The sequence below is a fragment of the Rhizopus microsporus genome, assembly GCF_002708625.1.
Source record: "Rhizopus microsporus ATCC 52813 unplaced genomic scaffold scaffold_2, whole genome shotgun sequence".
Classification (NCBI taxonomy): Eukaryota; Fungi; Mucoromycota; class Mucoromycetes; order Mucorales; family Rhizopodaceae; genus Rhizopus; species Rhizopus microsporus.
Window position 1 is genome coordinate 642,846 of NW_019671917.1, and position 14,030 is coordinate 656,875.

Sequence of the window (14,030 nt, forward strand, 5' to 3'; positions counted from 1 at the left end):
TCAAACAAGATCATTTTTGATTGTCTGCACTATATTACATGAGATCGTTTACATCATAGAAAAATGAAAAAGGAAACAAACCATCACCATCTAACCCTAGGCAGAAACTACCTATACGGCTACAGTAGGTTCTTATAGCAGTGTTTTTTACACCTATGCATAATACGTTTCAGCCAAAACATGTTTTACCCTCGAGCCTAGAAATACTTCTTTTCGCGATGAACTGGCCTGGACAAAAACGATGTAATAAAAACATCACGTGCCTTTTATAGCCTTTGTGTTTTAAACGTAGTGTCCCTTTTTTCTTTTTTTTCCTTTTCTTCTTTTATCTTCTATAAAAAAAAATGAGTATGGACTCGCAGCTAATTAAGACTGGTAAATAACAATAAACTGACAACATTTAAATATAAACATTAAACAGATTGTACTACTAGTGAATAAATTACAGGATGCCTTTTCAACTGTAGGAGTTCACAATCCAGTTGACCTACCGCAGATTGCTGTCATTGGCTCTCAATCAAGTGGTAAAAGTTCAGTATTAGAAAACATTGTTGGTCGTGATTTTCTTCCTCGTGGTACGGGTATTGTCACTCGACGACCTTTGGTAAGTTCAATTATTAACCAACAGCACACAGTAAACTCATCTATTATAGATTCTTCAATTAATCAACAGACCACCCAAAGATAATGAGGACCCAAGTCAGCAAGAATGGGGGGAGTTTCTTCACTTGCCAGGACAAAAGTTTTATGATTTTGATAAAATTCGCCAAGAAATTATCAAGGATACAGAACTGAAGACTGGAAAAAATCTAGGCATCTCCCCTCAGCCGATCAACTTGCGTATCTTCTCACCCAACGTACTCACCTTGACCTTGGTCGATTTACCAGGCTTAACCAAGGTGCCTGTGGGTGATCAACCAAAGGATATTGAAAAGCAAATTCGTGAGATGCTGCTCAAGTATATCACTAAACCCAATTCTATTATCTTGGCTGTTACTGCCGCAAACACAGACCTGGCCAACTCAGACGGTCTCAAACTAGCGCGCGATGTAGATCCAGAAGGGCTGAAAACCATTGGTGTATTGACCAAAGTGGACTTGATGGATGAAGGAACAGATGTGATTGACATATTGGCAGGGCGGGTCATTCCTCTGCGGTTAGGCTATGTACCTGTCGTCAACCGTGGACAACGAGACATCGAGAGCAAAAAGTCTATTCAGCGTGCGTTAGAGGCAGAACGTGAGTTTTTCGAAAACCATCCAGCATATAAATCCAGAGCTCAATACTGCGGCACACCATTTTTAGCACAAAAGCTTAACAGAATCCTGATGCTTCACATAAAGAACACGTTACCAGAGATCAAGGGCAAGATTCAGTCTGCACTTGTCAAGTATCAACAAGAGTTGTGGTCACTGGGTGATCCACTCGATGATCAGCCTTCCAATCGAGCCAACATGGTGTTGAATATCATCACAGAGTTCTGTACCGAGTTTCGCACAATCATTGATGGTACCTCGGGTGACCTGTCGAGCTTTGAACTCTCAGGTGGTGCACGCATCAGTTTTGTATTCCATGAACTCTATGCAAGTGGTGTCAAGGGTATAGATCCTCTGGACCAAATCAAGGATGTAGACATTCGTACTATTCTCTACAATTCTTCTGGATCTTCACCAGCTCTCTTTGTGGCTACAACTGCTTTTGAGTTGATCATCAAGAAACAGATCAAACGACTGGAGGAGCCGAGCGTGAAATGTATCAATATGGTCTATGATGAATTAGTGAGAATCCTTGGTCAGTTATTAACCAAGCAATTCTTTAAACGATTCCCTGCTCTTAAAGAAAAGTTTTATCAAGTTGTTTTGGCCTTTTTCAAAAAGGCGCTTCAACCTACATCAAAACTGGTGACTGATCTTGTAGCGTAAGTGTGTATGTGTGAATAAGATTAAGATCATTAATCATACTGTATATATAGTATGGAAGCATGTTATATTAATACAGCTCATCCACACTTTTTAAATGGGCATCAAGCAATTGCACTTGTTAATGAGCGAATGAGCAAGGAAACCAAACCTAAAGCAGCGCCTGCTACTGCATTACCTGCTTCAACGATACCAGATTCTGATAACAGTGGCTCACTCTTTGGAAGCTTTTTCTCAGGTAACAAGAAGGCCGCAAATGCCAAGAAATCAGCATCACCTCTATTAGATGCAGTAAGTAATAGTTAATATCTGTCAAATGACTTCTCTAACCCCCCCCCCCTATATGTAGCCTCCTGCAACTTTAAAAGCAAGCGGCAATTTATCAGAACGAGAATACATGGAGATAGAAGTTATTAGTAAAGTATATTGGGAAAAAAACAGTTTTACATTTATTTATCTCATTCTGTTAGAGTTATTGATTCAGTCTTATTATGATATCGTTAAGCGTACAATGATCGATATGGTTCCTAAAGCGATCATGTTAAACCTTGTTAATCATGCAAAGGAAGAACTTCAACGAGAGTTATTGACAGAACTCTACAAGGTAGAAGTATTGGATGAATTACTGCAAGAGTCAGACTTTACAAGGCAAAGAAGAAATGAATGTAAAAAGATGATTGAAGCTTTACAGAAAGCAGACGAAATTGTTGGTTCCGTTTAAGTTGAATAAACTTCTGTTTTGGGTATTTTTCAAATTTTTTTTTGTCTGTTTTCTTTCTTTCTTTCTAGTGTTGCAATGTTTAAACCCTTTTGTACAAGACGACCATTGTTATCCTATCAACGGCTCTTTTCGACCAGTTTACAATGTAAAAAAGTTTTTCTCATGTCAAAATAGCTCTCTTGTCTCATTAAGCATCTTTAGGTAAAAAGGCCGAAAGACAAGTATGAAGGAATTAAGATAATATAAAGTGTATATATAAACTTATATTTCTTTTAAAGGCCATTTTAGTAAAGACACCAAAAGGAACACGAGACTATGACGACAAAGAGATGGTCATACGACAAGATCTTTTCAAATCCATCACAAAGGTCTTTCAACGACATGGTGCTGTGACGATCGATACACCCGTTTTTGAATTAACCGAGATCCTCTCTGGAAAATATGGAGAAGAGAGCAAACTGATTTACAATCTAGCTGATCAAGGTGGAGAACAATGTTCGTTGAGATATGATCTGACTGTACCTTTTGCCAGGCACCTGGCCATGCAAGGCGGAAAAGAAGCTCAGATGAAACGATACCAGATCGCCAAAGTGTATAGACGCGATCAACCCATCATGACCAAGGGCCGACTACGTGAGTTTGTTCAATGTGATTTCGATATTGCTGGTCAGTATGATCCCATGATCCCGGATGCAGAGGTTCTAAAGATTGTGAGCGACGCTTTGGATACGGTCAAGGTGCCATTTTATATCAAGCTGAATCACCGACAGCTTCTGGACGGTCTTTTTCAGGTCTGCGGAGTGCCACAGGATCAGGTACGCTCCATTTCAGCAGCGATTGACAAGTTGGACAAGATGCCATGGGAAGACGTGAAGAAGGAGATGGTGAAAGAAAGAGGGCTGAGTGAACAGATTGCTGATCGTATAGGAAAGTACGTGCTGCAGCAAGACAGTAACATTCTCGATATATTGGAAAAAGATGAGGTGTTGATGCAGAATGAGGATGCTCGCAAAGGCATTGCTGATATCAAACTATTGCTTGATTATCTGGATATATTTCAAGTCAAGGATCGTATCCGGATTGACCTTAGTCTAGCCAGAGGTCTGGACTACTACACCGGCATCATCTATGAAGCGATACAGACAGAAGTAGAAGGCTTGGGCTCTATTGCTGCGGGTGGTCGTTATGATAACTTGGTTGGTATGTTTGCTGGAACTAATAAGCGTGGGCAGCCCAAGACAATACCATGCGTTGGTGCTTCTATTGGTGTCGAACGCTTGTTTTCGTTGCTTATGGCGCGTCAGGATATAGACAAAGTCAAGAGTAATGCTACTCAGGTCTATGTGATCTCTGTTGGTGATGGACTACTCAGGGAACGTATGCAGCTTGTACGCGAATTATGGGATGCAGGTATCAAGGCGAGTTTTATGTTTAAGAATAAGCCCAAGCTGGAAAAGCAGTGGAATGTATGTGAAAAAGAACAGATACCCTTTGCTATCATCATTGGTAAAGATGAGTTGGATAATGGACAAGTGAGAATCAAAGATATGAGAACAAAATCAAATCAAGGTGGAGGCATCACAGTGGCAAGAAAGGAAATGATTGATGTATTAAAAGATAAATTGAATTAGAAGAAAAGAGAAAAAAAAAAAAAGAGATATGAATGAATGTTGAGTGTTATAATGTGTGTAATGAGTATATATACATGCTTTCTTTCTTTCTTTCTTTCTTTCTATGTTTGCTTTTGGTTGAGTTTTGGACCATCGTCTTCTATTATTATATTATAAAGTGCTCTATATTGGTTTTCTGCTTCTTCACATTGAGAATCAAACAGTTTCTAGAAAAAAGCAATGTTAATGTATGATAATAAGATGTATAAACATACTTCTAGTTGAGATGCATATTCTGTTCTTTCATGAAACAACTCTCCGTTGCTGACCTGAACAACCTTTGGATCCTTTGAAAGATCTATTTCGTCTCTTTTCACTTTATCTAAATGGTCAATGCAATCCAGGATATCCTGAGTAAAGTACGCTAGATAGTCTCGTCCGGTGATTACTTCGATAGGTGGAGTAAAAGACTGACAAGGTAGTTTCTCTTTTTGTACAGTACTGGCTACATTTTTTCGTATTATTTCAAGTTGTTTATAATGATAGCTCCTTAGACGTGCTATACAGCGGTGCTTTAGCAATGACCTTTTCTTGTGAATTAAGGATAATGTATTTGGGCCTGGACTAACAGTAGGTGTATCAGGTGGTAGATAGACATCGTCTTCTCTATAAGAAAGTTAGATTTACTCATTCTTGTTTTCACACCTTTTGTTCTTGTATACCTGCCCGCAGGCTCTTCCTCCAGCCAAAACTTGAGCTGATCAATGTTTGACATGTGTGAAGCGAGGGTATATATATTGAATATAAATATAAAGAGAGAAAAACGAAAGGGAAGGGTGGGGCAGTCTGTTGCTGCTTTTTTTTTTATTTTAATTTTATTACAAAAATTTTGTATGGCTACTTAATTAGGAAAAAAAGCAGAGATTTGGTGCATAAGTGAATGACGCGTTTAATGGACCCTTACTTTTCTCTGTTTATACAATATTTATCTTGGAAAACGATAGTGAGAACTGTAAACATCTCTCGATTTTATACAAGCATAGCTCGCTCGATTAATGAGCATTCAATTCTTAAATATATGACGGTAGATATAAAATATTAACTGACCGATGACTCTGGTTTTTATTTTTGGAAACATGACACAATAATCTTTCTTCTGGGTGTAATGACTTTGCTTTATAGAAATAAAGGAGGTCATAGCTTTACATTTCGTAAATTTATGAGTCATAATTCAAGAAATAGATTAAATGGAGCACTTATGCACGTTCTCTCTTTTCTCTTTTTCTATCAAGGATCAACGTCTATTTTCTAAATAAAGGATAAAAGTCTGGAATTTGCAAACAGCAACAAGAATATTCTAAGCATAATAGTAATAAGGCTCCCACAAGTCCAGGATAAGGAATCCGTCAGTACTCAGGGACGCAGTAGTACGAAAGGAAGAGCAAATAACAGGATTTTACGCTAAAATTGGATGAATAAAAAAAAAATAAGTTAAGCAACTCGTAATTAAAACTAGATAATCATACACGAAAATTGAGGCAAATGTCAACAATGAAACTAGACGCTTACAAATGATTTGTGAATGATTAAATAGACTCTCAGTAATTTACCTGCACTGAGGGTGCCTTCAGCGATAATGGAGACGGATTCAAGTCCGACTTGTTTTCTTTTGTTACTTTGGTATTGCAGTCCCTTTCTTTTTCGTTTATTATCTTTCTTGGTGTATCTCGTGAATCTCTCAGGTCGATCGTCTGTCTCTCTGAGTGATGTTAATATCGAACGAAAATTTAATACAGCGGCAAGATCCCTGTTCCAAAGCCTACTAGATTGTCGGGTCTTCAAACATTTTTGTCTAAATTATAAGAGAAAAGCGGTAATGTAGTCAAACTGTTTATTGATTTTGATTAGTATGACGATATATCTTCCAGTTAAATTCATGCAATTGTCAGCTTACATAATATAAGGCATAAGAGTAAAGCTCTCATCAAGAAGAGCCCTTTTAATATGCTTTTGATATCTCATCAGCAGTCTTTCAATCAGAATGAGGAAAGGTAAATAAGTTGACCCATATTCTCCATCAAATCTCTGTAATTGTCTCTTTTTGAAAAGGTCCACAAAGGATGTTTATTTAGTTTCACTTATAAATTTGTAATGACCTTTACTGAAAATGGAGTTTGTCCAATAGAATCCTTCAGTGATCTTTTAGCTTTGTGATTGCCTCTTTAGATTAAAAAATTCATATCTTAGTGGACATTGATATCCAGTTCTTGCTGTGACTGTCACCTGCACCAACCGAAAAAACTCAGGGCGGGGGATCCTTGATTTAAAAAATTTTAGTGCCCTTCCGATTTTTCTCTCTCTTTTCTTTAATACCTCCCTCCACTTATCTAAAAAAGCGGCAGAAACGATGTTCCCTTCTCAACAAGCCTTAAAGAACAACTTCATTGTTCCTTCTCCTGCTAAGGATGCTGCCCCTACCGGTGCTAACCTCTATGCTCGTTTTGCCATTGCCGGTGCTCTTTGCTGTGGTATCACTCACGGTGCTATGTAAGTTTATGATGATTAATTGTGTCAATAGAAACTAATATTCTCTTTTTATTTAGGGTAAAGAAATAAAATAAAAAAATTTAAACAAGAGTATGCATACTTACTATTATCATAGACCCCCGTTGATGTCGTTAAGACCAGAATTCAATTATCTCCTGAAGTTTACAACAAGGTGAGAGAAAAGATAAAGAGAGTGAAAAAGAGGGAATGCTTAAAATATACATATATAGGGTATGATTGCCGGTTTCCGTCAAGTTGTTCAAGCCGAAGGTGCTGGTGCCTTGTTGACCGGTTTCGGTCCTACTGCTGCTGGTTACTTCTTGCAAGGTGCCTTCAAGTTCGGTGGTTACGAATTCTGGAAGAAGACTTTCATTGATCTCATTGGTGTTGAGAAGGCTTCTGAAAACCGTACTGCCATCTATCTCGGTTCTTCTGCTATTGCCGAATTCTTTGCTGATGTTGCTCTCTGTCCTTTGGAAGCCACTCGTATTCGTCTCGTCTCTCAACCTTCTTTCGCCACTGGTCTCCTCTCCGGTTTCACCAGAATCTTGAAGGAAGAAGGTGCCATCAAGGGTTTCTACTCTGGTTTCGGTCCTATCTTGTTCAAGCAAGTTCCTTATACCATGGCCAAGTTCGTCGTCTATGAACGTACTACGTAAGTACCCCCCTCCGAGTGAGTCAATAGTGCTTAAACTGATCGTGATATGTGTGTAGTGAACTCATCTTGAAGAACATTGATACTCCCAAGGATCAACTTTCTCCCTCTGTCATGACCACTGTCAACCTTGGTTCCGGTATCGTTGCTGGTACTGTTGCTGCCATCGTCTCTCAACCCGCTGATACTTTGTTGTCCAAGATCAACAAGCAAAAGGGTGTTGAAGGTGAATCCCTTACCTCTCGTCTTATTGGCATGGCCAAGCAACTCGGTCCTAAGGGTCTCTTCTTGGGTCTCGGTCCCCGTATTGTCATGGTTGCCACTCTTACTGCTGGTCAATTGTAAGTTAAATATATATATCTAGGATAAGAGTGACTAAATAGTATATATAGCGCTATCTATGGTGATATCAAGCGTGTCTTGGGTGCTACTAACGGTGTTGAAATTGCCAAGACCAACTAAGTTGCTTAACCTTTACTCGTCTTTTCTTATTTATACACATCAACAACATCAACCGCCACAGCTACAACAATTTAAAAAACATTCTGTAATATTGTGTTTTTGTTTTAAAAGTAAAATAAACATTAGACAATTTGTTAATATTACAAAGGACCAGAATTATTAGGTGGATCAGTCACGAGCATTCGTTTGATCATAGTTCCCCATGACTCTGTTTGTGATTGTATGGCAATTTGATAAGGAAATGGATTTCCTTCTGTTGTCGTAATTGAGGGAATGTGTTCCTTGTGTTCATTGACAATTTTGAGAATAGTCAATAGACATTGTGATAGCTGATTCTCCATCCATCGTGTCGCTTTGGGTTTATCTAAATATGCAGTTTAGAAATAGCCAATTTGCCTCTTTTTTTCTCTTCTTGCCTTGTTCCAAGGGTGAAGGCGACAAGTGAAGTGTGATATTCCATTGTTCCCAACATACAAACTCTTCACCCTTTGTGAAGTGAAACCAATTCTTTTTTAGTCTCTTTTCATAAAACAAGACAGCAAGCTAGAATACTGAGTTAGACCTTGTTATTTTATATGCTTTTTTTTTTCTTGTTTTTACTTTTCCCTGTTTAATCTGGGATGAATTTGTGTTTTGTAAGAATTCTGCAATCTTTTGTTCAATTAATGTCTCTATTTCTTGACTGTCTGTAATAGACTTTTTTTGTTGTATAAAGTTGATTATTTATACACTGTATATATTTTTAAGTATAGTTACCACAGTAGTGTTAAGTACTCGAAGTTCCCTAGGCGCGACATTAACAAGCAATCTATGAAAAAAGATGGAATGCAGTAATCCTTTTGAGGGGGAACATTAATCCTTCTTTCTTTATATCTTTATATCAGTAATACCTCGTAACATGTCCTTGACATATTCCCTAGGCACGTTTGTCTGCATCGTTTCTCATTAGCAAAACAAGGAATAATGAAAACAATATTCACCATTTCTAAATTAAACTCTTGAGTAGTAGTGCTTGCCATCTTTATTAGACAAAACAAAAAGAAAAAAGAGATGGATGTCGTCATTGAGGTTCAAATCCAAGCACAGTCAGGGTATTACCCACCATGATCAAACTACCTGTCGTAAGGACTTGGATAGGTTTTGTCACTTGCTTTGATCGATCAATAGATAATTCAATCGCTTCCTCAATTGTATGAACTATATGAACCTTATCTTTTGGGAATGTAGGGTTTTGCTCTATCCAACTCTTGGCTAGTGCTTGCTGTACAGAGGTTATCTCTTCTGTAGAAACGGTGTAATTAGTATTATCTGTACTGTAACCTTGTTTAAATGTGATGTTTGTTGTAAATATAACATCATCAAAATGTACAGAGGGCTGAATATCAGATATCACTCGAAGTAGTTTGTGGCTATCACGGCCATGTGTACAATTAAATACCAAGATCCGATGGCCTTCCTTTTGTTGGATTGTCTGTTGAAACCATGAAGCACAGACACCCAAGCTCTCTACTGTATGCGCCCCATCAAGATACCAAGTAACATTTGTATCATTCGAAGCGTATTTTGTATTGCCAATATGCAATTGCTGACCTCGACCTGGCCATGTGACATTTTTTAATCCTTTCTTAAAGCCTTCAGGAACGGTTTCATCAAGTACTATTCCTCGAACGGATTTTAACCATGTTTTACAGAGTTCAATTGCTGTTAATGCGTTATATTTTTGATGTTCGCCTGCGAGACCTAATAATAAAGAAGAGTTTGTAAGTTAAATATAGAAAGCATAAGAGTCACTTGCCTATTTCAATACCATTCAGACAAGAAATTTGATCTGCGTGCAAGACCGTCAACGGTGCCTTCTTCTCTTCTGCTCTTTGTTTTATCACTTCCATAGCTTCAGGTAATTGTTCAAAAGCAAACACGGGCACTTGTGGCTATAGAAAAATAAATAAATATAAAAAACTCTTATACTGACTGTATATATCTTTACCTTTATGATACCAGCTTTATGCCATGCGATCTGGTCAATTGTATTTCCCAGTACTGATACGTGATCTAACCCTAGGGCAGTTATACCACAGACAACTGGCTTCTCAATAATATTTGTCGAATCATATTCCCCACCAACGCCTACTTCTAATATAGCACAATCCACCTACAGGTTTTTTTTTTTTTTTCAGTCAAGAACAAGTGTCAAATTCGTAAAAACCAACCTTTTCTTGCATAAACGTATGAAAGGCGACTAGTGTCAAATATCTAAAGTAAACAGGCTTATCAGGGTGCTGTCTTGTATTCTTGATCATCTCTCTTTTATCAGCTTCTGGTAGATCCATGGCTCTGATAGCCTCTTCTTTTGTTGCCTCCAATCGATCCCATACGTCATGGAAATACTTGGCAAACAGTTCTTCGCTGATCGGTTTTCCATTAATCCTTATACGTTCTCTAACAGCAACCAAGTGAGGTGAGGTGAACAGACCGGTCTTGATAGATGGATCATAATTATGTAATACAGATTGAACTAGTGCACAGGTAGATCCTTTGCCTTTTGTTCCAGTGACGTGGATGAGGTTAAGTTTATCAAAGTCTTGAGGCTCGTATCCGATACGTTTGAAGTACTCCCTCATCTCTGGCAGACTACGTTCGTTCATTCTAGGTCCTGCTTTACGTAGTTGCTCAAGTACCGCTGCATTGGACTGTAAAGAATTAAGCTTGTCAACAGCTTCTTTATATGTAAAAACCATATTCTTTGAAGAAAAAAAACGTCGAAACATGTAAGAAGCAAAAATAAAAAAAGATTTTTTAATCTGTCTGTTTGTATCACAAAGATTGTCGCGCATTAGAGCAAAGTAGCCAATGAATATACAGCATCTCTTTCCCTTATTGATAGATCCAACCTTTGATGCCTTGCATAATTTCCTTACCAATCTGTCCTACTTGCTCTTGATCTTTACCCACTACACTCACGACTACTCTTACACCTTGCTGCATCCCCCATTTGGGATAGCTTCCAATCTTGATATCACTCACTTTATTCTGCATTTGTGTCAAAAACGGAGCAATATCACCTTCACCTAGCTCAGTAGCAATCTGTATGCGATGATATCCTTTTTGATCCCCAACGATATCCAAAAAATATGGCCGAAGCGATTCTAAAAGACCTTCGAATAGCTTTGGAATACCTGGCAAAATATGAATATTCTCATTGACAACGACTACTGGAACCCAAAAGTTTTTATCCGGACGCAGTTTGATTGATGGCTCTGGAAACGTTGCCATCCGTTTACGTTCTTCTGTTAATGTCCAATTCGGGTATCGATCTTTAGATGAAGTTTCCATTTGTTGACAGGTCTCTTGATCAAGAACAAGTGGAAGTGAATACGTTTTGGCAATAGCAGCATAGGTGATATCGTCGTGTGTTGGACCTAGGCTATCTCTCTCAGTCGCGCTTTCCCTTTTTTATAATTTTTTTTTCCTACCAATGCCTCCGCTCGTAAAGACAAAATTGTGTTGACTGGAAAGTCTCTTGATAGTCTCTGCAATGGACTCATAGTCATCAGGTATAGTTTCTACTCTTCTCAAGTCGATGCCTAGATCAAATAGATACTTGGCTTACTTTTGCCATTAGGATTCTTTCATAATGTCTAATCTTTTGTTACCCAAAAAGTAAGCATTCGAATCTCTTGTTTTGCCATTTAATATTTCGTCACCAATGATACAACAGGCAGCTGTAGTCGCCTTTTTACTCATGGCTGAATAATGTCTATGAAATTGAGTCAAAAATGGCCTTGTTCTTAAAGCACAAGAAAGTAACATTAAAAAGCGAAAGAGAAAGACAGAGGAAAAGGAAATGTACTACAGATTGCCCTTTTTAGAATGAGTATCATGACAGTCCTTCCGCTTTCACATACTTTCTCCTTTGAAAATGTATGAGTTAACAATCAAATTCAGTTGTAGGATCACTGGATGACTATTGTGACAAAACAGCTGTCAAATTAGTACAAATGCGAATAAAAAACTGCTACTATTGAATATTGATCCTTGAAACGATTAAGCTTAAAATACTACTGAAAATTATACAAGAGAACTAATAACTATTAACAAATGCGTCAAAGACATAGACTAGTGCTCTATCAGTTATTTGAAAGAAATATACAATGCTATAAGCAAACGCTTTATGTTTTCAAGCAGGAATATTTCTTTATTTAGAAGAAGAAGAAAGAAACAATGGTTAAAAAAAGAAGAAGAGAGCTATTTCTATTCAATATCAGCGGTCAATACTGAATCCAATTGTCTCTCCGTTCTCATTTTGGAGAGCCAGATCTTCAAAAACTCTGTCGCAAAAAATGCACTCCTTTGACGGAATATTACCGCTAATAAACATGCCTTCAACCTTCAGATTGCTCTGGATCGCGGGACAATGTTTTGCTAAATTTAGAAACATCGACTTCATAGTACCTGCAAGTTTTATAACACCATCATTCAAATTCTTGATTGAGTCTTCTTCTTTCTTGCCAACCTCAACAGTACAGAACCTATACCTGCCACAGGCTATCAGAAAGCCAGGGATATCTCCTGCATTTTTTCTATTCATGCAACTAGCGGTTGGCATCCTTCGTTTCTTGTTTCTTTCAGCTACTGACGAAATGCTTACTACTTGACTATATTGCGGATAGGAATAAGGATGACGATATGTGGATATTTGTTGTTATGGTCTTTGGCAACTGAGATCGCTCCCATCGAAGGTGGTGTCAATGAATGAGATCCCTCTCAGAATGATTGCCAAGGGCAAGTATCCGGTTATGAAGAGGTCAGCCGCAAACTGCAAAGTATTTTTTAGCTAGTAAACATCTCTGCTTTCGAAGGGGTCGATGGTCTTGTTGTTTAGAATTTTGAAAACATTTTCCAAGATTTCTCCTTTTGGAAATACTTCAGTTCTACTTTCAAGAGCTGACTTTATCAAGTTCTCCTGGAGTAAAGCAATCACTGTAGCGCTCATCGCTCAAGTCCAAAGTAATGGAGCAAGCAGGACTAGTGATAATCACAATAAAATTAATATTAGATGATTAAATAAACTTGTTCTGTCTACTTACTATTTGTAATTCAACCTGCAAGCATATCTTTGCCTGATCATCTGTTTATATTTCGTCAACAAAAATTGTCATTATGTAGCACCGCGCTAGACGTAGGCAAAGATAGACATCTTTCCACACCCTTTGATGTAGAATACAAGTTTATAAAGTATCTATCTTGTTTTGTGTTATTTTCAAAAAGAAGAAGAAATTAAAAAAAAAGAGCTGTTATTTATTTTAATTTTTTTATGTTGTCATTTACTATCAACAAAGATGCAAGGACACGTGTAATTGTGTTAAAGAATATTCCATTGGAAAGCGTTAGGTTAGCTAGGGGCTTTGGTAATGTGAAGTTGTATAGCGATGGCACAGGTAGCGCCTAGAAGAAGCGCTCGTGACATTGGCCGCTTTGTCGTGGATTTCCTATACGCGTAGTGCCTCTCAATAAAAACCAGCTCTATAGAAAAATTGATTTATTCTTGGCATGGTAGAAGAAAAAAGTGTGTGTGTGTAGAGAAATAAGTGAACTGTTTCTTTCTTCCATGAGCGAAAAATACAAACTACACGGCTCCTCAGACATCCAAACAAGTTGTCTTCCAAAAGGATAACACTAGATTTCTTCAAACTGGGAAGCTCAAGTGAAGAAACGAAAAAAGCTTACATTGTGACTATGAAAGTGCTTCTGAGTTAAAATTCCTTATCTGCATGAATTTTTTTGGTTATCTAGAGCAATTAAGGAGAATGCTATTCTTCATTCCCCATCGATTTCCAATAGGCCAATACCTTAATAAGTTGTTACAAAACATGTGATTCAATTACAGTGTAGCTAGAACTGAAATATTTCAGACTCTTTGCAAATGAAAAAAGATCCTATTTAAACTATTGTTCTAACATCATAGACTATATTAATTTTAATCTAACTTCCGAGCCTTGCCTTTATAGACAGGGGTCGAAAAAAATATATAATTCTGATACTGAATACTAAGAAAAGTAGTTATACAAAATGTGTACTTAGACAGCATTTTCTTAAATACCATCTGAAGGATCTCT

General features: G+C 37.7%; 7 protein-coding genes across 7 annotated transcripts; 3 read left to right on the top strand and 4 right to left on the bottom strand.

The window, feature by feature from the left end:
• Positions 1-344: 344 nt before the first annotated feature.
• On the top strand, positions 345-2,640 carry RHIMIDRAFT_233720 (uncharacterized protein; the record flags this gene model as incomplete). The annotated part of the gene is made up of 6 exons (XM_023608017.1): positions 345-375; positions 435-604; positions 654-1,918; positions 1,973-2,210; positions 2,269-2,335; positions 2,390-2,640. The coding sequence occupies 6 exons, from the start codon at positions 345-347 to the stop codon at positions 2,638-2,640; spliced, it is 2,022 nt and encodes a 673-aa protein (XP_023469826.1).
• Positions 2,641-2,715: 75 nt separating this feature from the next.
• On the top strand, positions 2,716-4,271 carry RHIMIDRAFT_233721 (mitochondrial and cytoplasmic histidine-tRNA ligase Hrs1; the record flags this gene model as incomplete). The annotated part of the gene is made up of 3 exons (XM_023608018.1): positions 2,716-2,785; positions 2,842-2,861; positions 2,919-4,271. The coding sequence occupies 3 exons, from the start codon at positions 2,716-2,718 to the stop codon at positions 4,269-4,271; spliced, it is 1,443 nt and encodes a 480-aa protein (XP_023469827.1).
• Positions 4,272-4,351: 80 nt separating this feature from the next.
• On the bottom strand, positions 4,352-5,105 carry RHIMIDRAFT_265260 (uncharacterized protein). The gene is made up of 3 exons (XM_023611806.1): positions 4,973-5,105; positions 4,526-4,916; positions 4,352-4,477 (listed from the first exon to the last, which is right to left on the bottom strand). Exons 1-3 carry the CDS (start codon positions 5,023-5,025, stop codon positions 4,373-4,375), a joined length of 549 nt encoding a protein of 182 aa, XP_023469828.1. The 5' UTR covers positions 5,026-5,105; the 3' UTR covers positions 4,352-4,372.
• Positions 5,106-6,657: 1,552 nt separating this feature from the next.
• Positions 6,658-7,914, top strand: RHIMIDRAFT_197577 (putative mitochondrial phosphate carrier protein; the record flags this gene model as incomplete). The annotated part of the gene is made up of 6 exons (XM_023606212.1): positions 6,658-6,797; position 6,887; positions 6,913-6,969; positions 7,028-7,452; positions 7,512-7,793; positions 7,845-7,914. The coding sequence occupies 6 exons, from the start codon at positions 6,658-6,660 to the stop codon at positions 7,912-7,914; spliced, it is 975 nt and encodes a 324-aa protein (XP_023469829.1).
• Positions 7,915-8,054: 140 nt separating this feature from the next.
• On the bottom strand, positions 8,055-8,933 carry RHIMIDRAFT_233724 (uncharacterized protein; the record flags this gene model as incomplete). The annotated part of the gene is made up of 6 exons (XM_023608019.1): positions 8,055-8,278; positions 8,400-8,457; positions 8,515-8,610; positions 8,671-8,750; positions 8,805-8,844; positions 8,895-8,933. The coding sequence occupies 6 exons, from the start codon at positions 8,931-8,933 to the stop codon at positions 8,055-8,057; spliced, it is 537 nt and encodes a 178-aa protein (XP_023469830.1).
• Positions 8,934-8,974: 41 nt separating this feature from the next.
• Positions 8,975-10,652, bottom strand: RHIMIDRAFT_197661 (FolC bifunctional protein; the record flags this gene model as incomplete). Its single annotated transcript, XM_023606216.1, has 4 exons — positions 8,975-9,654; positions 9,722-9,845; positions 9,902-10,066; positions 10,125-10,652. The coding sequence occupies 4 exons, from the start codon at positions 10,650-10,652 to the stop codon at positions 8,975-8,977; spliced, it is 1,497 nt and encodes a 498-aa protein (XP_023469831.1).
• A 136-nt stretch (positions 10,653-10,788) lies between these two features.
• RHIMIDRAFT_197715 (Molybdopterin binding protein) lies at positions 10,789-11,658 on the bottom strand (the record flags this gene model as incomplete). Its single annotated transcript, XM_023606223.1, has 3 exons — positions 10,789-11,333; positions 11,388-11,519; positions 11,568-11,658. 3 exons carry the CDS (start codon positions 11,656-11,658, stop codon positions 10,789-10,791), a joined length of 768 nt encoding a protein of 255 aa, XP_023469832.1.
• Between the last annotated feature and the right edge of the window lie 2,372 nt (positions 11,659-14,030).

Bases quoted from the DNA above. Each gene is read 5' to 3' on its own strand.
- RHIMIDRAFT_265260 (XM_023611806.1), bottom strand. From the start codon at position 5,025: ATGTCAAACATTGATCAGCTCAAGTTTTGGCTGGAGGAAGAGCCTGCG. The intron at 4,917-4,972 runs GTATACAAGAAC...ACTTTCTTATAG, and splicing joins GAGGAAGAGCCTGCGGGCAG to AGAAGACGATGTCTATCTAC. The intron at 4,478-4,525 runs GTATGTTTATAC...GCTTTTTTCTAG, and splicing joins AATATGCATCTCAACTAGAA to AAACTGTTTGATTCTCAATG.